A 26721-nucleotide genomic window follows, 5' to 3' on the forward strand; every position below is an offset into this window, starting at 1 on the left:
ATGAATATAAATAAAACATGCATTTATTATTTAAATATATATATTTAAATAAATATATATATATGTATTTAAATAATAAATTCATGTTTATATATATTCATCTTCATTAACGTGTGCATTGTGCTTTAATACTGCCCAACTCAACACCGCCCCCTGCTGGTCCACGGTCGCACCGACGTCGTGCAATGACATCACTGCGTCCTCCGTTGCCAGGTAATTCTTCCGGAAGGACCAAGCCCAAAACGACGTCTTTGAACGCGTCGCAGACCCTTTCTTGCTGTGCAATAAATGAAGTGCAATTAAAGTCGTTCATCGCGCGTGCACGTCACACACGTCGTCTCGACGACTCCCCGACTTTTATTGTGAAGAGGCGTGTCGTCACTGCGTGCAGCTCCACCGCGCCGGGGATCAATAAAGAGCACTTTATTTCTTTTTTTTGACGGCGAGGCTCGAGCGAAATCAAACGATGCCGACGACGTGTCGCCTCGCGTCGCGGTTCTGGTGAGCTCGCGTCCCGGGACTGGGTGATGTCCGCCCGGCAGCAGCCTCTGCAGCAGCCCGCTAACAGAGCCAGCCCCCGGCTAGCCGATGCCGATGACTGGCTGTTTCCCCTGACATTGATCCGCAGGTAGGGCAACTGGCTCTGGTGCATGGCAGCAGGAGCGCATGCATGTGCACGTGCACCCGTGCTCATCTTGAATCCCCGCATCCGTCTGTTTTTCTATACATTTGTTCACCTGTTGTTTTGTGCCCCACCCCAGTGGGAGGCATCATGGCCGGTAGGGTGAAGTGGGTGACGGACATTGAGAAATCGGTGCTCATCAACAACTTCGAGAAGAGGGAATGGGTTCAAGTCACGGAGAACGACGACTGGAATTTCTACTGGTGAGTCCTCCCTCATCCCACGTGACTCTTTTACTCCCATGCACACTCTGCAAGCATGATGCACACAGTATTATGGTGTGTGTGAAAAAAACCCACACGAGTAAAGGTTCTTTATTCAAAATCCTGCTTAAAAATCAGTCATCCAGGGGTCAGAAATTAAATCGATGGGGTCGTGAGATCATCTAGGAGGGAGCCAAGAAGTAAGAGCGTACCTCTGCTACAAATATTTGTTTTAATTTTTAATTTTCGGACATTTGGATAACTTTAATTCTTTGGGTGTCGCACAGTCGTCTAAATCACAGCATCCTCCTCACGTCTCAAAACGTCTAGACGCCGCTTCACTGTAAAATGTCGCACTGGTTTAATCTTTTAATATGCATTTTTTTTTTATTTTACAGTCTTTTCATGTGTTTTTGTAGGCAAAACATGAATGTAAAAAGGTGACTAAAGCGGTCAAATGAATGGAAGTACGAAGTAAAATGGAAATATTCTGGTAAAACACAAGTACATATAGGTTTTATAGAGGTTTTGTTCTGTGCCCTCGTGGAGGATGAGCATCCAGACCATCAGGAATGTGTTCAGCGTGGACACCGGCTACCGCCTGTCCGATGACCAGATGGTGAACCACTTCCCCAACCACTACGAGCTGACCAGGAAGGACCTGCTGGTCAAGAACATCAAGCGCTACCGCAAGGACCTGGAGAAGGAAGGCAGTCCGCTGGCGGAGAAGGACGACAACGGGAAATACAATTATTTAGGTTTGCACACAAAGCGATGCACGTTTAATTCGTTTAACTTGTTTAACATGTTTCCACGGTTTTTTGGTGCAGATTTCGTCCCTGTGACGTTCATGCTGCCCGCCGATTACAACCTCTTTGTGGAGGAGTACCGCAAGAACCCGTCCAGCACCTGGATCATGAAGCCCTGCGGCAAGGCTCAGGGCAAAGGCATCTTCCTCATCAACAAGCTGTCCCAGATCAAGAAGTGGTCCAGAGACAGCCGCACCTCCACGTGAGGCTCACTCTTTCACGTGTGGATTTGCGCGCGGCGCCGTTAAAACGTCCCAAATCTGTTGATGGTGACGACGTTGTTTTATTTTATTTTGTTGTCGTCGTGATTCTCGCCCTCCCCAAGGTTCGTCGCGGCATCGAGTGGCAAGGAGGCCTACGTCATCTCGCTGTACATCGACAACCCGCTGCTCATCGGGGGGAAGAAGTTCGACCTGCGCCTCTACGTCCTGGTGACGACGTATCGGCCTCTGAAGTGCTACATGTGAGTTTAGATGTCGGCAATCAAACCAGTGCGACATATTTGCCATTATTGAATTCACTGAGAAACCACTTTTACTTTACAACGTATTCTAGTATTGAACTTGCAATCAAGGGAAATCAATCGGCATCTGTGACGCTTCTCTTTGGCGTTTTCCTACTATTTTTTGACGCATTATAAACAAATTAATAGAGGGGAGGGGGGGGGGGGGGGGAATATCGATGGAGGCGGTTTTAAATCGCTTGCCGGTTCTTCGGTCCTCAGGTACAAGCTCGGCTTCTGCCGGTTCTGCACGGTCAAGTACACGCCCAGCACCAGTGAACTGGACAACATGTTCGTCCACCTCACCAACGTGGCCATCCAGAGGCACGGGGTGAGTGTGCATCTCGTTGTCACGACGTCATCTTTTAAGGTGTTCTGCTAATTTGAGTACTGCACTTCCGTAAAGACTCACGAAGTTTGTATTTATTTCATTCAATCTCCAGAAAACTCTTGACCCTATATTTACCGTAATGCAACTTAATGGTCATCAGACCTTCCCTAAATGGTCTTTACTCTTTGTGGCCGACATTTATAACAAATGTAGCGAATTCAGACTTAAAAAAAAATCTCCGTTCAGATCCCCAGAAGACACGACTCGATTGTTTTTCCCGTCTTCGGCCGGCTAAATCCAAATAAGCTGACCTTGCAACAAAACTCCATGCAAAACTCTCCCAAAAATGGTAAAAAAAAAAAAAATGGAAGTTCGACCGTGTCCCTTTTCAACGCAGGATGACTACAACCACGTCCACGGAGGCAAGTGGACGGTGAGTAACCTCCGCTTGTACCTGGAGAGCACCAGAGGGAAGGAGGTGACCAGCCGACTGTTCGACCAGATCCACTGGATCGTGGTGCAGTCGCTGAAGGCCGTGGCTGTAAGTGGACAAAATTAAAAAAATATGTGACGGTTACTCCGACGTGCCGGCTGACATCGCGGAATCACAAGCATTTTAGACGGCGTGTCCTAATTATGACACCTGTAATAAACGTAAGTGCCTGTAGCGGGAGTCCTTAGATCGCAGGTTCAAGTCCCCGCTCCGAGGAGACATTTTTAAATGTACGTTGTGGAAAATGTCCGACAAGGAAGTAGAAAAAGGGAGGAACTGAGGAGGTGGGTAGTGGATTCACTCCAATGTGCAAACAGAGAGGCTGAACCATCGTTATTTGAACAACAAAGTAAACAAAGTAAATCTAAAACTCAGACGCAGTCGGAAGATCTGGATCCCGTTTGTCTTGAAGAGTCTTTTATTAGCGTTTGAGGGTGGTGCACTGTGGGTGGTTCAAAAACCCACAGTGCACCACACATGTTGCAGACTCCCGTCATGGTGTTATTACTCGGTTCCTTTTTTCTTCTTTGAGCAGACTTTCACTTTTTAAACACACACCTGTATTAAAAAAAAAAAGTTTTTTAGTGCACTCTGCTTCAGGCACATTTCCCCTTTTTTTTTTTTTTATACATTTTTATAAACGATCTGACTCGCTTCCCCTCTCTGGCCTCGACACACAGGTTACTTTGTGTATTTTTGTTTTACTCCGTTCGCTCATCACACCCTTTGCTGCTGAATCATTCTCTCCTGCACATTTGGGTAGGAAATAAAAATGTGGGTCAATTCCTCTCCCTAATCCAGTCTGTTTTTCTCCCCCCCAGCCTGTGATGAACAATGACAAGCACTGTTTTGAGTGTTACGGGTATGACATCATCATTGACGACAAGCTCAAGCCCTGGCTCATCGAGGTGAGTCATGTGACGCGCCTACAACTCTCTTTAAAATGGTTTGAGTTGTCTCAGGACATCTCGTTTTCACTTCGCCTTGTTCCCGTTGCACACTTAACGCGCCCGCACACACATTGACACACATTGGCAACTTTAAATGCCCTCGAGGTTGATCTTTATGCGTCTTGTGTTTGGACGTGTGCCGAAGGTGTGTCTTTTAACTCAGACGGTGCCATTATTACATTAATTAATTTTTTTTTACTTTTCTAAATATCGTGCTCGTCATATTTCACTGCACTGCGGAGCTGGGTTTCCAGGTTAGGCCCGAACTATTTCTGGTAACGGAAACCAATCTTGATCTATTTTTGGGGTCCTAAGTGAGGGGCTGGAGGAAAAAAAAAAAAATTATGTGCCACATCCAGAGCGAGGAATACTTGACTTTGTTCATTATTCCTGCAGGTTAGCATGCGAGCAGCAGGCCACCATTAACGAGGGATTAAGAGTGTGTGTGTGTGTGTGTGTGTGTGTGTTATCACTCATTCTTCCTCTTTGAATGTTTGTCTATGAGCTCAGCTGACCGGCAGGATCTTTCTCCTCATGCCGTTCTCAGGTCAACGCCTCTCCCTCGCTGACCTCCAGCACGGCCAACGACCGCATCCTGAAGTACAACCTCATCAACGACACCCTCAACATCGTCACGCCCAACGGGGACATCCCGGACTGCCGCTGGAATCGCAGTCCGCCCCGAGAGGCCCTGGGCAACTATCAAGTCCTGTGAGTGACCCCCCTCCCCCCCTCCAATTCAGCGTAAACACAAGATATCCTGAGGTTGCGGGTTCAAATCCGGCTCGAAGGAGTGGTTTTTGAACGTGTGCTGTGGCATGATAATGTTCTATTTGAAACAAGTTCATATTCCACTGAGGAGGTTTGTGATGCACCGTGGAAGGAAAGTGAGTAACTCAAGATTTAGGGATTTTTACTCTTAACGTATATTTAAAGTGTGGTTAGACTTTGACGGCGTCGAATGGCTATTGAAGGTTTTTTTTTTTTGTTTTTTAAAAGATCATGGAGTTGGGGAAAAGGGTAATATTCGGAGAAAATATATATATATTTTTTTTAATTTGTGAGGAAAACAACTTGCAAGGAAAACCTCCCAAATTCACGAGATTGGTGAGGTCACACTTGCCTTATTATTCAACAATAGTGCACGTGACATTGTTTTACTGTAGAGGTCAGTAGGTATTTGAGACAACTGAGGATTGTGAGTTAGTGCAACAATAGGTGTGTTTCTATTAGGTAACACAAAGTGACTTTTCCCCACTGATTACTACTTCATAACACTCATTATCTCTATTAGAAAGTGGTTCAGTTTCTCTTGAGCAGCCATCACCTTCCCTTCGATAGCTCAGTTGGTAGAGCGGAGGACTGTAGTGGTTGTGACGGGCATCCTTAGGTCGCTGGTTCAAATCCGGCTCGAAGGAGTTTTTTCTTTCTTTTTTTTTTTTAAACGCAGAAGTTAACAATCTGATTTTTTTTTTTTTGTGAAGTCTGAACAGGAAACAGGAATGCATTTATCTCCCGATGCATTTGCCCACAAGGCGGACGACGGTAGTGGAAGGAGCCGATTTTAGTTCTTATCACGGGAAACTTTAGGTCTCTGGTTCGAATTAATAACCTTTAATCACAAGGCACCATTTTAGTGCTTTGTTATATTTTTTTTGTTGTTTTTTTTGGCACCGATGTTCCTGATTGAATAAGGTACACTTCTGTGTAAACAAGGTGCTAAAGCAAACACTGTCTTCACTGTTGTGTTCAGAACACGGTGAGTCTCAAGAATAACAATCTCGTGGTCATAAACATTAATGTTATTAATTGCAGAATGAACACAGTTAACAGTTGAAATAGTTAAGTGATTTAGTGTTCACACCGTCGTGAGTAGGAATAGTGATAATCAACGTTTTTATGGGTTTCAACTCTTAAAAGTCACTCCTTCGAGCCGGATTTGAACCAGCGACCTAAGGATGCCCGTCACAACCACTACAGTCCTCCGCTCTACCAACTGAGCTATCGAAGGGGTGAAGGCCTCAGAGGCGTGACTGTAACTGTTGGTTCAGCGAGGGGCTTTTGTTTGAGTAAAGCTCCGTGTTTACATAATCCACAGGAGTCCCTGCAGAGGCCATCAGGAGACCCCCCCCCCCCCTCACGCATATATATATTTTTTCCTCACCTGCATCGTTCCTCCCTTTCGCGTGTCACCAGGTACGACGAGGAGCAGGCGCAGAGCGAGAATGCCGAGCGCGACCTCCGGAGCCGCTCGGGTCAGTCCCTGGGGTCAAAGGGCACCAAGGGGAGTGCGGGCGTTCGACCTGCTGCCGCCACCTGGAAGTGAGGTGACATTTGCTGACTTTTTTTTTTTTTTTTTTTTTGTTGTTGACTTCCTGTACATTATTATGACAGGTTCCAACAATGGCGCACAGGGGATAATAATTTTAAAAAATAGGCCGCAGACTTTTTTTATTTATTTATCCCAGCTACTGAATGGAGGACTCCGGATTTTCCCTGACGGAGTTCACAGGGGGGCGACACCTCTGGTCAACAATGGAGAGTTTAAAGGCCGTCTGTGCGAATGAGTAACTGAACATGCAGATGCAATGCTGCCGGCGTCAATAACTCTGCAGCAACGGCCGGTTCCCACCTCAGCTCGGATAAAATGTCCCCAAAAAAAATGAATGGAAAAACATGGATGACGCCTCCGGGAGAAGAAATTCCAAAAGACCAAAATGACAACGACACAAATATATAAAAGAAAGTTGTATGTTGTATAGATTAGTGGGATTAAACAAGAGAAGGGCTGCAACAACCTGAACAATGCATGATGACCGAGTCCCGTGAGAGGAACTGGTTTGTAAAAAGAATATAGAGGAACAAGAGATGTGACTAATACGAAAGGGTATGAAGATATAATATAATGACGGGCAGAGTCAACAGTACTAAATGTGCATAGACCGCAAAATACAATTTAATAAGGTTTTTTATAGGTTTATTATCTATATGCATACGCAGTGCTGAACCTCATTACTTTTATTTTTGCTTGAAAAATAGATATGTTGCATTTTGAGTTAGCTTTGAGAGCCTTTTGGAGATACGGTTATTACTCTTTGCCCAATGGATGAAAGAAAGGTGGTGGAAGGTTTCCAGAGAAAACCACCAGGTTGTGATTTAAGTCACGCTCTTGTCCTGCCCTACGCCGGTAAATAAATCAAATGGCTCATCCTTGATGTGGATGAAGAAACGGGAGGAACATTCGGATGGTGATTCTGTGATTTAAATGGGATTGTTTTTTGCATCTTGCCATTTTGCTGTGGTAAGAGTCCCCGATAGCCTTTGATGAATCTAACCCGCCTGTTTAAGATTAATCAGAGGTCAATCCTTACAAAGCCAAATGACCTTCAGTCTCTTTGTGGGTCGACGTTCCTTGACCTCAAATGTTTGACACTCCTGATCTGTACAAGTCATTGTTGACTCATACAAATGTATTGAGAGATGAATTAAACTCTGAGGTGTGTGAGGAACAGTTTCCCACCGCTGGTTTTCGCTCCTTTTATTGTGGTTATAAACCTGTGCAGCTTTTCTGTTGTTAGCTTTGCGGTATTGAGATCTCTCTTCATGAGAAGTGCATCGCTTCCTTTCCAAGTTTGTGTCTGCCTTTTTAATAAAATATCCATATTGGTGCTGCCTTGACAATAAACAATTTTCATTTTAGAGTGCTTGAATGTGTTTTTTTTTTTTTTTTTTGTGATTTCGGATTTTGAAAGTGTCTCCAATTGAGTAATTACATTTAGTTCATTACAAGACACATGAGAACGTTTTAACTCCATTTCTAAAATGCTGAATTTGTGTCATTACATTACAAAACAACAAGCTATCACTTTAGTTTGCAGCTCTTCTCGTTACTTTATTCTTTAACTTTTATATATTATCTGTGACATAAATAACCTCTGAATTTAAGGACTCTGTTGCCATAGATTGTTATATTTAAAATGTTTTAATTATTAGGCGGGAGTACCAAGCAGAAAACTAGGGTGCCAATTTAAGAATACTCATCAATATTGCATAATTTCACTTAGACTGGCAGGAGCCTTACTTTTATTGAATTAAATACACATCCAACTAATCTTGTTTTTTTTGCTGACGACCCCTAGAAGCCCCCCCGCAGGGCCCTTGGAGGGCCCCCAGACCTCATAGCAGGAACCAGTGCCCAGGGTACCTCAGGATAAAGTAACCAGAAAAAAGTTTTCAAGGGATGTGACGTCAGACAGCCGCGCCTCTCCCTCACTTGCATGATGAAGCTGGCAACTCTTAAATATAGAAAGGGCGGAAGTTAGGTGAATGAAAAAATAAATGTAGGTTTTGGCACTCGCTGTGACACTGCTCAGACAAATGTAACCTAATTACGTTGTTTAGAATTGATTTGATGTTATATTTAGGCTGTAAAAATATATTTGCCATTTTGTCTCGGAGTATATAATAGTCTCAGATATGCATACAACCTTAAATAATGTAGCCATTGAACAATGTGGAAATACTTATTTACACACTTAAAAGTTATGCAGAACCATGTCGGAGTTATATCATCATATATTATTTTGTTGGATAATTATTACTGATGCATTGCAAGTAGCATATTGATATTGCTAATTTTAAATGTTCTACTTCTACGCTAAGACAGTTAATTTGTACTACTGCATTAAGTCAGCATATGTGTTATATGTAAATCTGCAACAAAAAAAATAGTATAGTAAAGCACAACATTTCCTAATGAATATATAATATAAAAGAGGTAAAACGTTTACTTTTAAACCCCCTTTTTCACCTGCGTGTCTTATTTTGAAAATACCGACCGGATGCAGCGGGCCTCACCGCGGCCAACTGACGGTCGTGTCAGTCAGTCGGTTGATGGTGCTGCTGCCGCTGAGCATAAGGGAAAAAAACGGGCGAAAAGATTTGGAAATTGACGCCTCGAAGAGAATTAACTCCTAAATTAAACGACAGCAGGTGAGCTCGAACAAAAATGTTTACGTTGTGACGGTTAACGGGTTTTTTATTCGCCAACATTTGAGCTAACTTAACGTTAAAGTTAATACTTCTCGATGGGAGGAGGTCGTTTGCTGTGGTGGTCAAAGTTTATAATGATTTAATTTAATAAAAGCTATAATACTATGAGTACCGTAGTGGCTTTATGTGCGTGTTAATATATAAAATACAACTTTAAACTAGCTGATAATTGACTATCTTTACCACGGTTCCAGTAACTCGTGTATTTCAAGCTATCGGAAGTCCAAAAGACTTCGCCGGTGAGTTAATCGAGCGCCGTCAGGTTGAAGCTACTTCACCAGCTGCCCTGCGATGCCCGTCGCGGTTGACTTTGAGCTCGTTAGGCGGAGCGGGGCACTCGGATGTGTCGCCCCGGCTGTCCACTTTGTCGCAGGGAGACACTGCGTTTCATATGCCCGGAGTGATAAAGGGCGGGGCGGGGTTTCGCAAGTAAAGATAACTTCTCGGTCGTTGTCACATCGTCCTGCATGCTGAGCCTCCACATCATTTTATTTTGATATATATATATATATATATATATATATATATATATATATATATATATATATATATATATATATATATATTTATATTTTTATATATGTTTATTTATATTTTTATATATTTATATATATATTTGTTTATTTATATTTATTTATATATATGTATTTATATTTATTTATATATATATATATACATTTATTTATATATTTATATATTTATATTTATATATATTTATCTATAATATATTTTTTCTTTTTATATATATACATATTTATTTATGTTTGTGTGTGTGTGTGTATATATATATATATATATATATATTATTATATATTTTTTTTTAATATTTATTATTATTATTTTATATATATATATATATATACACAGATAAATAAATATGTATTTATAAAAAGAAAATATTTAATTATAAAAAAATATTTCTTATATATATGTATATCAGGTTTTCTCATCAGAGTCAGGGTGTCCCAAAGTGACATGTACACAACTATATATTAGGGTTTCTCATGAGGGTCAGGGTGTCGGTGCCTGTAGTGTTCTGATCATTTCCAGTGAAAAACTCTTTTGTCAACACAAGGTTATTAATCACTCGGAGCAGGAAGCTCTCAAACAACCAATGCTCATGACGTTGTCATGAATCAGTGGAAGTTGATCATCATGCAGCTGAGTGTTGTTTTTAGACGTGCCTAGTGACAGCAAGCTGGTTTAAATACACATGTACATGTGGTGTGTGTTTGTTGGGGGGGGTCGTGTTGTCAGGGTAAAGCAGTAGTGAAAGCTCTGTGGTTCCCTTTTTGTTCTGCTGTGGGGGGCATGTGCAAACTGATTGCTCCATCACAGAACCAAGCTAAACTTAGAGTGGGTATCCCAATTTAGGCTGAAGACTCTGCTCTCCATTTAGAGGGTTCTTTATTGGCGTGTTCTCCTAGAGCACACACACACACGCACACGCACACGCACACACAAGGCAGTTAAATGGATATGAGTGTTTAGCAGAGTTGAATCATGTAATTGAACTCCTCCCACCAGTTAGAATCCAAGAAAGCAGAAACAAAGTTGTTGTTGTTGCTGTTTTTTTTACACTAAGTTTAAATGACTGAATATGCTATTATAGCTGAAACATATGTGCAAATATTTTTGATGATTCTTCAAACAAAAATGGTCAAACAATCACTGGCTCTTAAATGTGAATATTTGCTGTTTCTAAATGCGAGTACAGTAAACTGAATATATTCTGGGAGTGGTTCTTGGACAAAACAAAATATTTGAAGACGTCACTGCGGGCTCCGACAAATTATAGTGACCTATTTTCTGTCATTTGATAGATTAAACGAAAAAAACGCTGTTCGTTGCGGCCCTTATTCCACGAGTGTGGTCATTGTAAACGCAGTAAAACAGCTCCAGGACGTCAGGTAGGTCTGTGATTTCTGCCTATGGGAGAGAAATATCTAATGTTCACACACGTATACAGCATAGGAGAAAACGCCACAACGGGTCACAGGGCGAGCAGATGACTTTTGTTCATGGCACCTTCCTGAAAAGTCTGCAGCTTTAAATGCATCACATGAGACTTTGTGTGCAGGACGAGGGGGGGGGAGGAGGCGAGTGGGGGCTTCCACAGGAAAATGTGCAGAATTCGGTGACGTCAGGATCTCCCCTTCCCTGTCATGTAATACTGAATTTCCCTCTATTATGTTCCCCTCTTTGCTGCTGGCCTGTCGGGTGGAAAATGCATGAAAGTGTGGAACAAACGCCATTGTTCGTCCCCCGACCGTGGAGCAAGGTGTTTTGGAGCAGGGCTCCAGCTGACCCCCCCACCCCGGTGTTGATGTACCGACGGTCTCTATATAAAAGCTGTGAGTGAGTTATCGAGAGGTTCCACACACTGCTGTCAGATCAGCCGTCGTCCCCGTGCAGCTGTTGAGCTCACATGAAGAAGGAGGGCAGAGGTGAATGACTGACGGGGGTGAGGGGGGGGGGAAAGGAAAAATCAAGGTTGCGATCTGCGATTGCCATGGAAACTTTTCACCTCCCCGATCCTGTGTGCAAAAGGAATGATTGTATTTTCTTTTTCTCTCGCAGCCCGGTCGGGATTTAGCAACGTCCTGCTGGGAAACTGCAATATTGAAAGGATTGAGCAGCTCAGCCGCCTGTGAGATATTACAGTTACTTTATGCAACAAAGGAAGGAAATGGAGACTAAAAAAAGAAATATCACCCCTGCTCAGATAAGCAAATGTTCATGTGATTAAGACATCGAGGCATTGGCCGAGCAGAGCATGCTTGTTGTGTTCACTCCCCAGGATTATAGCTGATTGTGAGTTGATTGTTACTCCTTTCTTTCTTTAATTTTAAGTAATGAAGACTAATAAGGTAAACGTGCTGCATGTGTTCAAATATAATCTAGTAAAGTTTATTTTTTGGCGAGAAACGTGAATAATTACAGTTGTTTAAAGGAGATGTTTTTACAGCAATATAAATAGATATTAGAGTTGGAATTATGACGTGTTTAACTTACTAACACCAGCTATAAGCAGCTTATAATATATAAGTAATACTACTTATATATGTGTGTGTGTGTGTGTATATATATATATATATATATATATATATATATATATATATATATATATATATTTGAATACAATCATTTATTTATTAATCATTTGACAAAAACAAAGCGGATAACATTAAGAATCTTTGACGCTGACATCCAGGCGGTCCAAATAATGTTTAAGTAATATTTATAAGTATTTAAATTTAAGTCACGTTGGTTCTCATTTACGTGAGCGATCGTGGAGACGAGGCTGAACGCGACACGCGACCCTCAGGATAAACTCCGCACACACACACACACACACACACACACTTCCCCTCTCCAGACGTTGCTGATTAGGAGGCACGACCAGACGTTCAGATTGCGTGACATTATTCTGCCGATGTCCTTGTTCCATTCCGTTGATAAGAGTTTTGTTCTGACGCGATCGCCGCAGTCTAAATAACACAACCTCCCACATCTTTATGTGCTAATAAAAAAACATTAGTATCTGTGTGACGACCCCCAGAGGCCTCTGAGGAGCATAAACACGGGGTGGGATGGACATAGTCGAGTGATAGTCTGCTGGTGGTTTTGGGGTCTATTATGGCCCGCCATCTTTCCAACATTTTGCATATTTGTCTTCTTCATCCATCTCCAATGTTCCCTTCCTTATGGCGGTCGTGAAAAGGTCCTTTTGGCCTCTCATGGTGCAGGAAGCTCCCGTGTGCTTTTTAACAACGTGCACGCTCATCCCTGGAGGCTGCTGGTCACATGCAGCCGTCGCCCCTGAATCAATTGACAAACATCCTGATATTTGTGTAAAATTGTGAGCCGGTTCGGGCACGGTAGCTTTTGAAGGAATGCGTTGGTTCGCTTTTATCTTGAGGCCGTTGTTGACAACCACATTCCAGCATTGCTCGGTACATTTCCTTATCAGACTTCAGTGGGATATCGTTGTCGTGTTTGATTAAGAAATCACTAAAACCCCCTGTAATCTGTTCGTCAGTTCACATTTTAGATGGAAATCTGTCCACGTTACAGTCTCGACACAATGTCCTCATTACCCATGTGTGTGTTTCTTTTTGCATATAGTGGCCACACAGTGTGTGATTTTCAGTGTTCTCCTGTAGAGTGACAGATTAAGTGGACTTCAGACCTGGCCTCAGTCAACAGTGTTGTTTACAGTCGTGGGTCAAGCTGCGTTTAATTGTTCAACACATTCCCGATGCCCTCCAGAGCCGAGGGTGTCCAGACGCCGGTTCCTGTTTGCTGTCGATTACATCAACACAGCTTCCGTCATGAAGGAATTCAAAAATCCATTGTTGTGTTTTACATTTAGCTAGTGGAGCCACTTTTATTAAAAAAAAAGGTTCTCATGGACTACGAAGCGTACGGAGGTTCGTGCGCAGCAGCGTCGGACATCAGAAGACTTGTTGGCGTGTTTAGAGAAGATATTTATGGCTCGATCCGAGTGTCCCTCGTGTGAAGAATGTGGACAGCTGGAAATGCCAAAAGGGGACAAGATGGCCGGGCCGGGCCGGGATAGTGCTGAGAAATAGGCTCCCATGTTGTTTCATTCGTGTGTTAATGTTGTTATTAATTAATGCTTGTGAGGGTTCTAAAGCAACACAACTCTGGACTCCCAGTGTTTTGTGTGTGTGAGTGAGCAATCAATACAGTAGGAATATATTGTAATAATATTGTGTGTGTGTATATATATATATATATATATATATATATATATATATATATATATATATATATATATATATATATATAAGCGGTATTGAAAATGGATGGATGGATGGATATATATATATATATATATATATATATTTTCTGGTCTTCGAGGATGTAGAACAACAAGTCAAGTGATGAAATGTCAGGAAGTCATTTTACTGCTTCGCTTTGTGAAGGCTCTCGTTCATGAGGAAAATTTAATCAAATTAAACTTGTGGTTTTCTCTCAGAAAAAAGTGACATCTCTGTGTGTGTGTGTGTGTGTGTGTGTGGCTGTTTGCCTGACCTGATTGCAAACTACAAACACAGTTAAAGGGAGGATTGTTCCCAAGCTAGCAGTGACCACAATACTACCCTCTGTCCAAGTCCTGCCCTGCAGGGCACGGACCACTGACCATTGGCCAACACACACACACACACACACACACACACACACACACACACACACACACACACACACTAATACCAGTCATCATCCTCTCGCTGTCTCGCTCAACTGAAAAAGGCCTTGTGTGTTCACACTCGGCACTAAAGTGTGATCCGATCACGAGGGGACGGCTCCAGATTAGAAAATAAGTATTGAGTAGATATTATTGATGATTGAATGGGTGTGATTCATTGACTGTCACACTAGTCTAGAAAATACGACGTGATGAAGGAAGAGAGACTTCTAAGGCTGTACCACCATGATTTATTGATTTATTTTAATTTAATTCTGAGGAAAGGTTGCATTATTGATTTTTGTTTTATTATTTTGACCAAGACTTTGAATATTTTCCTTATTGATTACTTTATAACAGATCAGAATATTGTGAACACTCATCTGACTAAGTAGACTAAGGGGACAGTCCAAAACCTGAAGAGAGAACCAACTCTTAACTGAGGAATATTTGGCCTTTTTTTTTATAGAACGTAAACGTTATAGAACACGAGAGAGAGGTAGAGGACTGATGGAGAAAGAGAGGAAGAGGACGGAGGGGATGAATAAAAGAGAGCCTGTTGAGTTTGATGAGGGGGAGAGGAGAGTAACAGAGGACCGTCTGTGATGCCCTCCTGAAGGAAGCGGAAGCTCCCCACTGTGCGCTTCTTGACCGTTTCTTACACACACACACACACACACACACACACACACACACACACACACGTAGTTTAGCTTACACCGCGCGCTGCCAGAAACCACGTGGTTCAGTTAAAAAAGCCACCTGCTGCTTAGATTATCACACCGGATCACACACTTCAATTCCCCGTCCTCTTCCATTTCCTTCTGTGTTTCTCCTCCTTGAACTATTTATATATATTTTTTTTTTTCTGGCTCCTCTTATCAATGTCTGAGGAATGTTGCTGTGGCTGAACGATGTCGGGTCGCTTGTCAGAAGGAACAAGTGCGCGACTGTTCAACGGAGGGATTAAACAAATAGGTTTCCCTTCCTCTTTGCCGTCTCATGTTTGAGAATCTTATAAATCAAATAGTACACGTACATTGTCTCATGTTTGAATGGAACCTGTAGCAATGAATATAACTTACGTCCATTCATTGACACCGTGTGTTCTTCCGTGTTTTTCCCAGGCCCCACACACTGAGTGTTACTTCGGGCAGCAGCGATGTCGGGCTCCTACGACGAATCCATGATCGATGTCTCCAGTGACAGCTTCTGGGAGGTGAGACGCACGGATTCCTTTCCACCACCTGCCCCTTAAATCTCGGGGTCGTGATTCTACCGTCGGGGGTTTCTTTCTTTCGAGAATGCCGCTATAAAGTATGAGTTTTCTAAATAGATTAACTCAATTTAGAAAACGACGCCTTCGAGGGAAATGTCGGGCGATCCACGACCATAACTCACATGTTCTAGCTCCTTTTTTTTTATTTTTAAACTATCTTTCTGTTTCCTGTCTGCCGGGTTTCAGGTCGGCAATTACAAACGATCGGTGAAACGGGTGGACGACGGCAATCGGCTCTGTAACGACCTGATGAGCTGTCTTCACGAACGTGCGCGTATTGAAAAGTCGTACGCGCAGCAGCTCACAGAATGGGGAAAGCGCTGGCGGCAACTCATAGAAAAAGGTACACACTTAACTTTGCATTTGATCGTATATATATTGCGGTTTTAATTTCCAGAATCCAGTAGGAAACAGTCCCAGGGATTGTGCTCTTTGCTCTCTTAGTTATTATATATTAGGATATTAACGCATTGGGAAAACAGATGTAAATATCTCCTCCCTCAGGCCCTCAGTATGGCACGTTGGAGCAGGCGTGCTCCGCTCTGTGCACAGAGGCGGAGAAGGTGAGCGAGCTCCACATGGAGGTGAAATCGGCGCTGATGGGAGAAGACTACGAGAAGCTGAAGAACTGGCAGAGGGACTCCTACCACAAGCAGATGATCGGCGGCTACAAGGAGACCAAAGAGGCCGAAGACGGCTTCCGCAAGGCTCAGAAACCCTGGGCAAAGAAACTCAAAGAGGTGTGGTTTTCAAACTCGACGGGAGCTCACTGGATACTAGAATGATGTGTGTGCAGTGTAACCACAAACAAGTCATTTTTACAAGTCACTGATTACAGCCCTGACTCAATGTATTCCCTTCAGTTCACATGATTACACATTACTGACTCGCTAACTATTGTTTTCCCTCCATGGCTACCTGCTTACAAAACAACAACAGAGTAGACGCACAGTTGCAGCCTCTCGATATTGAATCGGAAGCTATTGGCAAACATTAGCCAGCAACTGTCCCGTAGAAGGGAAGGAAACACTGAGCGGGACTACTGCTTAGTTCGAAATCAGGTCAATCTATTTCCTACTACCGCTTTCATTTTAGGAGCCTGTTTACACGCATTCCTCTCTGTTTCTGTGCACGCATATGAGAACGTGCACGTCCAAGTATTTGTCGGTGCAAAAGCTACGAAACGTTTCGTAACCCCCCCCCCCCCATTTCCTGTGTGTGTGTGTGTGTGTGTGTGTGTTTGTGTGTGTGTGTGATGTCGGCGGCGGGTGGCGACATCCTGGCGTTGTCATTGAGCGGCGGCAGAACAATACAGTTTTGTAGCCCGAGTGCTTTATTGATTGACCAGACAGACAGGGGGGGGGGGGGGGGGGGGGGGGGGACGACAAGTGGGTAGAGGGCAGAGAGGAAATTAGGCTAATTAATTGGTTGAGAGAATGAGGCGCTGATGGGGGACCTGGTCAATAATAGACCAATGGGGGAGACAGTATTGGACTCGTAGTCCTGGTGGGTTTTTATTGGATTGACACGCCTGCCATATCAAATTAGACCGGCTGCTCCCCTCAACTTATGACCTCACCGTTTGGTCACGTGACCGCTCTGGCCTCGGCTCAAGTTACACCAAGACACTCTTCAGATTCTAATTCAAAGTTGTTAAATGCATCGCATGTCAAACTCATCAGGCACCAGTGTTTCCATGCTGCCTCCCTCACACAAGTTGGTTCTTCATACATCCGTGTGTCTGGAGCCTCAAATAACAAATATGTTCCTCCAAGCAGAATATTGGTACTTGATGATTCCTAAAATGATGAATGACACACGTTTATTAGACAAAGAGAAAATCAAGTTGCATTTCCTTGAAGACAGCGACGCCTACATGCATGCACATTTTAAGAAAAGATGGCTCCTCAACAATGATCTTATTAAAATATGTTATTGCTGTTGAAAAATAAATACTTTTTGTGACTTTTTAAACAACCCCCAAAAAAAATGAATAGACATCAAACTTCGATTTCTCTTCCACCTCCACAGATGGAGATAATGAAGAAGTCTTACCACTCTGCCTGTAAAGAAGAGAAGCTGGCAGCCAGCAGGGAGAACAACAGCAAACTGGAGAGCAACAACAACCCCGAAGCCCAAAAGAAGCTCCAGGAAAAGGTGGAGAAGTGTCAGCAGGAGGCGCAGAAGGTAGGGGGGCTACCTTTTTGGAAAGGGACGAGGTCGAGTGTCAAGATTGTGTTGTTTCTTCCTAGAAAGGTTCCTAAAGGTAATGATTGCTCAATATCCTTCAACGTTATAGTTAGGGCTGCCTTATCGTAGTCTGTTCAGACTGGCAGAGCTAACCCTCATTAATCCTTGTTAGCTTTTGTTGGCTGGTACTTTTCATGATGATCTTGAGGAGCGTCATAGTTGAAACTAAGGTCCTGTGTGCTTTGGATGTTTAATTCATAACTCTAGTAAAACAGCTCTGGTAGAGGTCATCAAGCATTTTTCATGACGTCTGAATTGTCCTCCTTCACCTCCTTCCTCCCTTCCTCCTAGACTAAAGAGCGCTATCAGAAATCCCTGGAGGAACTGGACAAGCTGACCCCTCAGTACATGGAGAACATGGAGCAGGTGTTTGAGCAGTGGCAGCAGTTTGAAGACAAACGCATCTGCTTCTTCCGAGAGCTGCTGCTGGAGGTCAAACAGCACCTGGATCTCTCATCCAATCACAGGTCAGACACGGGGACAGTCAACATCGGTTGCTCTCATGCAATCATTTAATGTCTGAAATGCATAAAATTAAAATAAACAGCTCGTGAACAAAAGCCGTGAGAGATGCTTCTCACCTAGAAAAAAATAAATAAAAACATTGCCTCCCATAGATTCCAGACAATCTACCACACGCTGGAAGACACAGTCTCCGCTACTGATGTGGAAGACGACTTGAAATGGTTCCGGTCCAATCACGGCCCCGGCATGCCAATGAACTGGCCCCAGTTTGAGGTACTGCAACATTGATTTACACTTAATAAAAGAGTAGAAGAAAAAGAGAAGGGCCCTGGTGCTCTCCCAGGCCCGATTGTAGGAACCACCAGTAAAGAGAGCAGAGGAAATGGACTAATACTTCGTGGTGACCATACGCCACTGGCGGTATCGCAATATCTTTTTTTACAATGTTACGGGTAGTCTGAGTTGATGCCCAGTGTCATTTCTTGTCATTGACGTATGCCGTTTGGCAGCAGGGGTGGAAGTAAATCTTTCCCCCGCAGCCAAGGTGGCAATGATGGATTTGCTTTATGGCATCTTCCCAACAGGAGGTGAAATAAGAAAAAAGAGGATGTGAAAGAAAAAGAAAGCTTAAAGCGCCTTCTTCCACTTCCCTCATTACCAGGTGGCTTTTCTATCTGAGTAAAGTAAAATTTTTTTTTTTTTTTTTTAGAAAAGAACAAGTCTTTTTTTGTGACATGATACACACACACACACACACAACAAGTGTGACATAACCTGTTAGACGGCTCCAACTCGGTAGATATCCAAATATTCTGCGAGCCACTGGCTCTTTAGTTCACGTCGTTTGTTAAAGAAGCGATAACTCTGATTAATTAGTCGTTTCTACGTTCACAAGCGTAACGTTTCTGCAGCCTGCAGCTTCAGGCCTGTGTCGTCCACACTAACCCTTTTCCACACCTGCTTCCCTTTCCCGGTGTCTGACAGAATTTGGACCGGCCCCATCCTCGCTCCTTTAAAAGAAGCTCCATTATAGTGAGTTCCGCATTGGGAGGGCTGCTCTTTTTTTTTTAACATTTTTTTTTTCACAACAGCCATGGGAGGGAGATCCTTTTTTCTTCTTTTTTCTTCTTCCAATAACACGCTCTCTCCTTACTCCTTCGATCTCTGCGTGTGTTTGAGGTGGTTGTGTATCAAGTTTCAAAGGATATTAAGACATGGAGGTACATGCAGACAGGTCCAACACCATTGTCGCCACCAAAGTATGTTGACATGTCCTCCTCTGTTCCCTGTACCTGATAACAACAGGGTGTTTACATACCTTTTCCTGGGTATGAGAAGTTCTAGAATGACTCTTTACGTCTATTACCACAGCTCAGACTCCGACCCGTCTGTGGCCCTTCCGGTCATCAGTCTGTCCATGTGAACCCTGCAGTACGTCACACGATGCCACCGCAAGTCTCAGGGAACATGAGCCAGACCTTTTTAAAAGTCTGAGAGGCCTGATGAATCAGAGGGTGTCAGACGGGGGACTCGCTCAGCCACGTCGTGATTTATCCGGGAATAAAAATCAAGGAATAGTCATTTGTGGGCAAAACTGGAATTAAAAACCACATTTATTTTCTATAACTGTGTTGCCGTTATGGTGTTGCGCCTCTCTCCCTGGTGAGCCTCTGGTGGAGGGGAGACTCCTTGTCCTTTGGTGCTGTGTTTCTTCCCAACAGGTGATGGATTCTGTACATGGTTGTGTCTCTCATCTTTGTATACTCCCTATGCCGTGCAGTATAAACGCTCACCGTGCATGTGTAGGGTTTCACAATCCAGAGCCCGTCTCACGGCCGGTGAAATGTTAAACACAGATTCTTAGACTGCGTTTAAGTGTGTGTATAGTGCTGTGTACGTGCCTGTGAAAGCATGTTTTGAACCAAACTCACTTGGCAATGTTTGGCACAGTAATACTTGACTCTAGTGTGTGTGTGTGCGTGTGTGTGTGTCTCTGTGTGTGTCCATCCAGGACTGGTCCATAGACCTGAACCGAACCCTCAGCAGACGAGAAAAGAAAAAGCCCTCGGAGGGCGTCACACTGACGGGCATCAGTCAAACTGGGTCAGACCAGCCTGTCCAGCCTGCCAAGACCAGCAACAGGTAGATATCTGATCAGCTATTTCTGTCTCTCACAGACACACACAGTAAAGGGAGCAAGTGTTCATAACACACACACACACACACACACACACACACACACACACACACACACACACACACACACACACACACACACACACTTACGCTCTCATCCAAACTCTAATCTAGCTCGCCGCACCACACATGGCGTTTTCCTCTCGAGGAATGCTTGTACAATGATGCGTCAGTGAAGGTCCGGGAGTGACGGCTAGGTGTACAGCCGTTACCGTGGCAACCGTAAACATCTTGCCACGGTTTTGTTGGGAAAGAATTCATCCCTGCGAGACTCGACGTGGCACATAGTTGAAAGCGAGCCAAAAAAAAACTAATGTGGAAATACATCACTTACGCACACACACACACGGAAACTTTTATAGCATTTATATTACTGGGAAATTCAAAGAAGGCCGCATTAGTGTTCAGGACAAACACTCCTGCACTTGGATCGAGAAAGTTTTTAACTGGTTTTCACGGGAGGAAAAGAGCATTTCAGAGGCTTGTTTTGAGACTTGAGTAAGAAGAACTTAGAGGCTCTCTGTGAAGGTTTGATTGGCAGTTGTTGTTTTTTTAATGGCACGATGTAATCTTTTTAAAGATAAGATAAGAACTCCGTTGTCCCCCGCGGAGAGATTTGTCCCTGGTGTTGTGGCAACAGCACCGAGGACACAACAGTGGTTCATAGAAACGACAACAAACATGTGACGAGGTAAAAACTTCTCACGCGTCCATCAACAAGGTGAAAAAGTGTGTTCTGGCAACTCTCCGCTCGCGATGTGTGTCCTGAGCGCACTGAGGAGTCAACAAAGGGAATGTAAAGCACGGGAAGCATTTGACCCCCTGAACTTGAGACTGTTGACTGCCTCTCCCCCATCCAGCATTTACAGCACGCTGTTTTCATTTGCTCTCCTTCATCTTTTGGGGCGTGACCGGGTGGGCTTTAGTTTATGAAACGAGGTCTGGACTTAAGGGAGTTTTTGTTGTTGGCATTTAAAAAAAGCCAGCCCTCATTTGTGTCACATATTTGCCCTTTTTGATGGTCTGAACATGATTTTAACCGGATAAGACACCGCTCTTTGCGTACGTTGAAGCGTAGCGATAAGGTGGGGTTTGTTTGTTGACTGAAACCATCCAAAGTTACATTGTGCCAGACTCCAAGTGGAGCGGTGTTTGGTGTAATAACTCCTCTGGCTCACAGAGAGAGAGAGAGAGAGAGAGATCATGGCATGACTGTGCAAACAGAGGCGTTAGCGTTTTCTCCGCTTCACACACACTCGAGGGGCCAACTGGTCTCCACAGCTGTTCATGGTCCAGCTGTTCAGTAAACGGGGAGCAGAGACGCCGCGTTTCCTCTGATGCTTTGGTCCTCGATGCGGAAAGGTGACAATAGGAGGAAGTAAACGTCCGTCACGTGACATCTTTGAACTCCCGCACAAACCAGAGCTGACAATTGAGTGTTTGATGTGTCTTTTATTTATGTTTTTATAGCTTTTGTGTTAATTATGACAAAAATGTTTTTATTTTTTTATTACCAGACTGTTGTCAAGTTATTTTGTTAATCTATTTAGCCTAAAACACAGTTGTGTAGTCGAACCACAGTCATTATAACATAAAAATACAATAATTACTGGGTCATCCATCTAGTGAACCAAAGCCACAATGCCTTGGCCCCTCGGCCACTGCTGTAAGACGCAAACTCGTTAGCCGGGTATGCTAACATTTAAGCATGTCACAGGTGTGTCTTCCTGTCTGTGTGTGCAATGCAACGAGCGATCTCTCACTGTGTCCCATGCTGTCAGCCTGACTGTGCCCACTAACGCAGCGCCAGTGGGCGCAAACCCTTTTGATGAAGATGAGGTGGAGGATGAGAAGGAGGAGGAGGAGGAGACGGCCGTGGAGCAGCAGACCACAGTCAACCACATCAGTGTGAATAAAGAGGAGATAAAAACGTTGGTGAACAGAAGAGAAACACTCCGCCCACCCACAACCTCCCCTCTGCCCTCCTTTTATTATTCTTGTTTCTATCTCTGTGTCATGGATCGCCGATCGCACCGCCGCGTCTCCCTCTCTCTCTCTCTCGCGTCATTTCTTCTGTCTCGGTTACTTTGATCCCTTCTTCCTCACGTCCCTCTCTCCTCCCTCAGGTGGCAGTGTGTTGCGTTGCTCTGCATGGTCGCTGGAATGCTGGCACACGAAGCCTTCACTTCTCACGGTGCCGTAACACAACGCCACGCGTCGGGCGCATACTTCCGCTGTGGGAAATGTCTTACAGTCAGATTTGAGCATCGACACACTCATATTGGTCTTTAATATCATTTTTTATCACAATTAACATGCTGCCTAACTTCAAAATAAGTGTACACACAAATACAAAACTAAAAAATCTATTAAGATACACGTGGGAATTAATTAACAACAACAAAACAGCTTAATTAGTGTTTCAATTAAGGACATTGGCGACAGGTCTGACTGTAAACACTTTATATATGTGCGGGTGTGTGTGTTCATTGTTTTTCAACTTTATAACTTTGTCAGAGCCAAGTTCTTTCTGGTGTTCAGGTGGCTCCCTCTGTTGGCCGCTCGGGTTAAAACTCAAATCATGCATTCACAACGATGATTTGCCTTTCTCGGTGTGTGTGTGTGTGTGTGTGTGTGTGTGTGTGTGTGTGTGTGTGTGTGTGTGTGTGTGTGTGTGTGTGTGTGTGTGTGTGTGTGTGTGTGTGTGTGTGTGTGTGTGTGTGTGTGTGTGTGTGTGTGTGTGTGTGTGTGTGTGTGTGTGTGTGTGTGTGTGTGTGTGTGTGTGTGTGTGTGTGTGTGTGTGTGTGTGTGTGTGTGTGTGTGTGTGTGTGTGTGTGTGTGTGTGTGTGTGTGTGTGTGTGTGTGTGTGTGTGTGTGTGTGTGTGTGTGTGTGTGTGTGTGTGTGTGTGTGTGTGTGTGTGTGTGTGTGTGTGTGTGTGTGTGTGTGTGTGTGTGTGTGTGTGTGTGTGTGTGTGTGTGTGTGTGTGTGTGTGTGTGTGTGTGTGTGTGTGTGTGTGTGTGTGTGTGTGTGTGTGTGTGTGTGTGTGTGTGTGTGTGTGTGTGTGTGTGTGTGTGTGTGTGTGTGTGTGTGTGTGTGTGTGTGTGTGTGTGTGTGTGTGTGTGTGTGTGTGTGTGTGTGTGTGTGTGTGTGTGTGTGTGTGTGTGTGTGTGTGTGTGTGTGTGCGTGCGTGCGTGCGCGCGCGCGTTCCCTCCCTCCCTCCCTGGAAGCTGTTGATCCCAAAGAGGCGTCAGAGGGACCTTTCGAATCATTCGTCATGCTGCCTGAACCAAAGCGCTTTTCTTTGTAGCTAGCACCTGATGGCGATTACCCAGCATGCTTTGCACTTGTTTAGGAACGGGAAAAGGAGGATGTTTTCAGGATGAATTGCAAAAGCCGTCACTTCTACCCGTTGTTGTATTTATCTTTCTGGCTTTTCTAACTTATTTGGGTCCCTGCTTACACCTGGTCGCTGCGTAAGGCCCCCGGAGACGAACATGAAAACACTTCTCTTTTTTTTTTTTTTCTAAGTGTCACTTTTTGTCCGTCCGTCCAGTGCGAGCAGTACGGAGAAGACTCCGGACTGGTCAGATGAGGACACGGGTGCTAACCCCTTCTCCACCAACGGCGACGGGAATCCATTCGAAGACGAGCCGGCTGCTCCGGTCGTATCGGTGGCCGTGAAGGCGCTCTACGACTACGAAGGGCAGGAGCAGGATGAGCTGACCTTCAAAGCAGGTTCGTAGTGTGAAGGACAAAAAAAATTCAGGGGATACAACAAAAAAAAATATTCATCCTCTCTCTCTCGCCTCCTCCTGCTCTCCTCCCTCCCAGGGGAAGAATTAACCAAAATTGGAGAAGAAGATGATCAGGGTTGGTGCAGAGGCCGGCTTAAGGATGGAAAAACAGGCCTCTATCCAGCCAACTACGTGGAAGACATCCAGTAATGCCACGATTTCTCAAATGTGAAGAAAGAAGTCAACGGTGCGGCTGGGAGCGAGAACACGCCGCCGCCTTATTTTAAACGCCTTCTCCCCCTCCCCCCCCGTCGGTGTTTGGAGGAAGGTCGGAGAAGAGATTATTAAAAAAAGGACCACTTGAGATGTTACTCGCCGCAGACTGACAGTACGCAGATGGAAATGAAACAACAAGTTTCCAGGTCGAAGAAGATCACAGAGAGAAAAATGAATTGCTGTCCGTGTAAGATACGTTGTGTTACTTAGAATCCCATTTACGCTGTTACAGAAATAATAGCCTTTCAATTATATATATATATATATATATATATATATATATAAATATATAAATAAATGTATGTATGTGTATATTGTTTAAACGAAACACTGGGATGACACTCTGACAAATCGTCTTGCGCGCCACTATGGATTGTTTAAGGGAGATGACCCTTTTATAAACATGATTATTATCTTTTTTTTTTTAAGGTTTGAACCCATTTCTTCCTGCTAGGATCCAGTCCATAACTGTTAATTGTTCAATATTCCTTTGACAAAGCGGGGCCCCTTGTGTTGAGATTAGTGCGATGGGTTTGACCTGTGTTTTAAAAAATATATTTTGCTTAAATTGTTCATTCCTTTCAGGGTTCTGCGTTCTCCATTCAGTTCATCGACTGTTGTGGTTATTTTATAAGGAATGATCAAATCAATTAGAGCATTTTCTTCATTTGGTTCACGGTGGGTTGGTTCCTCTAGTCGTTGCAATTGAATGTACATTCACTGATTGTATTTTATCACTTTTGATTGTTCTGTTTTTGATGATTTTTTTTTTTCTTGTACTGATCCATTAACCCCCGGAACAAAGTGCCCTGAAGCTCTTCACGAAAAGAAAAAAAGATTTAAAAACAGCTCTGTACTTTCTGTTGATTGTAGATTGTAAAACTATATGAGTTATTTTTCATCCAACACTGAAAGTTTATCACACTTGAATCTCCATGTTGTAATTTCTCTCGCTTCTTGTTAAATGTCAAGTTATAGGAGACATTTTTTTATGTTTTTTTTTTTTGGGGGGGGGGGAATATATAACAATTTATAGCAATAAAATCACGGCCAAGTATGGCATTGCATACATGCATGTAAATAGCCTGGATGAGAAATATTAGAACAAATTAAGCATCGATATCAGATGATATGTAGTTTGAAATTGATTGTTAATTTATGATGCCACAAGTGCTTTTGTTCTACTCTCGTTAGAATGCTGTGACAGAGATATTTTATGTCAAATATCCCTTGATATATTTGTAAATATGACTATTTTTCCCCATCACAGAGGGCCATATTCATTGAATTAATCAACAAATATGTGAATAACTGTTACTTTTTCCCTTCTGAGCTATGCTATGAACGGATCTACCTGTTTTAATTACCTGAATACATATGTTTGGATCATCGAGTATTTTGTAGGATTGTGTTTTTTTTGTTTTTGCAGACACAAACTGCTTTTTTTCACTTGTGCAAGCTCCAAATTATTTTCCCACTTTCTCGATGAAATCGTTGGAGAAAAAAAAAAGAAGCTATTTTGACGCCTTTAACTGCAGCATAAGCGGAGGATGAATTATTCTCTATAATAATGGGGAGAGGGGAGACATTTGCCACGTTTTCAGGGCGTGCTGATGCAGCAACGGCTGTACTTGCACAGTAAGGTTTGTAAATGCTGTCCCGCGACATAATAAATGAATTTATTGGAAAAAATACAGTTTGATTTTGTCTTGAGTAGTGATATTTATTTTATTTAACCTTCACCTTATGTTAAAATATTTACTAGATGTAAAAAAAAAAAAAAAAATGCTTAATATTTTTGTGTCTGTGTAATTTGAATATAATTAATTTAATACTTAACATCAATAGTTCAGTTGTACAGTTATTTTGTTTGTAGAGTGTCTTGTTGATGTTTTTAAAAGTCAAGTGAGGCAAATCTGCAGTTCAAAAAGTAAATGCCACGCTGCTTAAATATATAATTTATAAAATTAAATTCAATCTTTTTTTGGGGGGGGTGTTACTGTCAGATAAATTCCCATTCCAACTCGTGAAGGATCTTATGATTCACATGTCGGTGTCACATATTTAGGCATTATTAGTAACCAAAAGTAATATGTATTTTGGTGCAAGACTATGGATTCCTCGAAACCACTTGAGAAGGGGTGAGAATTATATTTTAAGCACATTAGCTGAATTAAAAGCATATCTATAGATTAAATAGACCAACAGTAATTCAATGTATATATAAAAAAAATTATAAAAAGAAAAAAAAAAGTGCTTTTACTCTTTCAGTAAACGATCCAG

The 26721-nt window shown here is 43.1% G+C and overlaps 2 protein-coding genes, 1 long non-coding RNA gene and 2 other non-coding genes across 9 annotated transcripts; 3 read left to right on the forward strand and 2 right to left on the reverse strand.

The window, feature by feature from the left end:
- Positions 1–225: 225 nt before the first annotated feature.
- Positions 226–7669, forward strand: ttll1 (tubulin tyrosine ligase-like family, member 1). 3 transcript variants are annotated; one of them, XM_034526883.1, is made up of 11 exons: positions 226–628; positions 762–885; positions 1435–1643; positions 1716–1896; positions 2020–2157; positions 2419–2527; positions 2925–3068; positions 3842–3928; positions 4518–4681; positions 6167–6297; positions 6439–7669. In XM_034526883.1, the coding sequence occupies exons 2-10, from the start codon at positions 773–775 to the stop codon at positions 6294–6296; spliced, it is 1275 nt and encodes a 424-aa protein (XP_034382774.1). In that variant the 5' UTR covers positions 226–628; positions 762–772; the 3' UTR covers position 6297; positions 6439–7669. The 3 variants fall into 3 exon arrangements, with proteins under 3 accessions (XP_034382774.1, XP_034382773.1, XP_034382775.1); XM_034526882.1 differs by having other exon boundaries at positions 1435–1896; XM_034526884.1 differs by lacking the exons at positions 226–628; positions 762–885; positions 6439–7669 and adding an exon at positions 941–1085 and having other exon boundaries at positions 1435–1896; positions 6167–6333.
- LOC117726550 lies at positions 1511–9291 on the reverse strand. Its single transcript, XR_004609001.1, has 3 exons — positions 9206–9291; positions 6135–6286; positions 1511–1603 (listed from the first exon to the last, which is right to left on the reverse strand). It is a non-coding gene; the product is annotated as an uncharacterized LOC117726550 (long non-coding RNA).
- Positions 5302–5388, forward strand: trnay-gua. The gene is given in 2 exon segments: positions 5302–5338; positions 5353–5388. It is a non-coding gene; the product is annotated as a tRNA-Tyr (tRNA).
- On the reverse strand, positions 5895–5981 carry trnay-gua. Its single transcript is given in 2 exon segments — positions 5895–5930; positions 5945–5981. It is a non-coding gene; the product is annotated as a tRNA-Tyr (tRNA).
- On the forward strand, positions 8827–25832 carry pacsin2 (protein kinase C and casein kinase substrate in neurons 2). Of its 3 annotated transcripts, none has more exons than XM_034526879.1 (11): positions 8827–8962; positions 15365–15456; positions 15703–15859; positions 16021–16256; positions 17548–17703; positions 18058–18233; positions 18384–18504; positions 20243–20373; positions 22209–22358; positions 23982–24163; positions 24260–25832. In XM_034526879.1, exons 2-11 carry the CDS (start codon positions 15400–15402, stop codon positions 24370–24372), a joined length of 1479 nt encoding a protein of 492 aa, XP_034382770.1. In that variant the 5' UTR covers positions 8827–8962; positions 15365–15399; the 3' UTR covers positions 24373–25832. The 3 variants fall into 3 exon arrangements, with proteins under 3 accessions (XP_034382770.1, XP_034382772.1, XP_034382771.1); XM_034526880.1 differs by lacking the exon at positions 8827–8962 and adding an exon at positions 11734–11836; XM_034526881.1 differs by lacking the exon at positions 22209–22358.
- The last annotated feature ends 889 nt before the right edge of the window (positions 25833–26721 follow it).

The sequence above is a fragment of the Cyclopterus lumpus genome, chromosome 23 (genome assembly GCF_009769545.1).
Source record: "Cyclopterus lumpus isolate fCycLum1 chromosome 23, fCycLum1.pri, whole genome shotgun sequence".
Lineage (NCBI taxonomy): Eukaryota > Metazoa > Chordata > Actinopteri > Perciformes > Cyclopteridae > Cyclopterus > Cyclopterus lumpus.

What these genes read in the sequence shown, in the direction of transcription:
- ttll1 (XM_034526882.1), top strand. Translation starts at nt 773, where the DNA reads ATGGCCGGTAGGGTGAAGTGGGTGACGGACATTGAGAAATCGGTGCTC. An exon ending in CGGCCTCTGAAGTGCTACAT is followed by an intron (nt 2,158 to 2,418) that starts GTGAGTTTAGAT and finishes TTCGGTCCTCAG; the next exon opens with GTACAAGCTCGGCTTCTGCC. An exon ending in AGTCGCTGAAGGCCGTGGCT is followed by an intron (nt 3,069 to 3,841) that starts GTAAGTGGACAA and finishes TCTCCCCCCCAG; the next exon opens with CCTGTGATGAACAATGACAA.
- pacsin2 (XM_034526879.1), top strand. Translation starts at nt 15,400, where the DNA reads ATGTCGGGCTCCTACGACGAATCCATGATCGATGTCTCCAGTGACAGC. An exon ending in TGAACTGGCCCCAGTTTGAG is followed by an intron (nt 18,505 to 20,242) that starts GTACTGCAACAT and finishes GTGTCCATCCAG; the next exon opens with GACTGGTCCATAGACCTGAA. An exon ending in CCTGCCAAGACCAGCAACAG is followed by an intron (nt 20,374 to 22,208) that starts GTAGATATCTGA and finishes CCATGCTGTCAG; the next exon opens with CCTGACTGTGCCCACTAACG.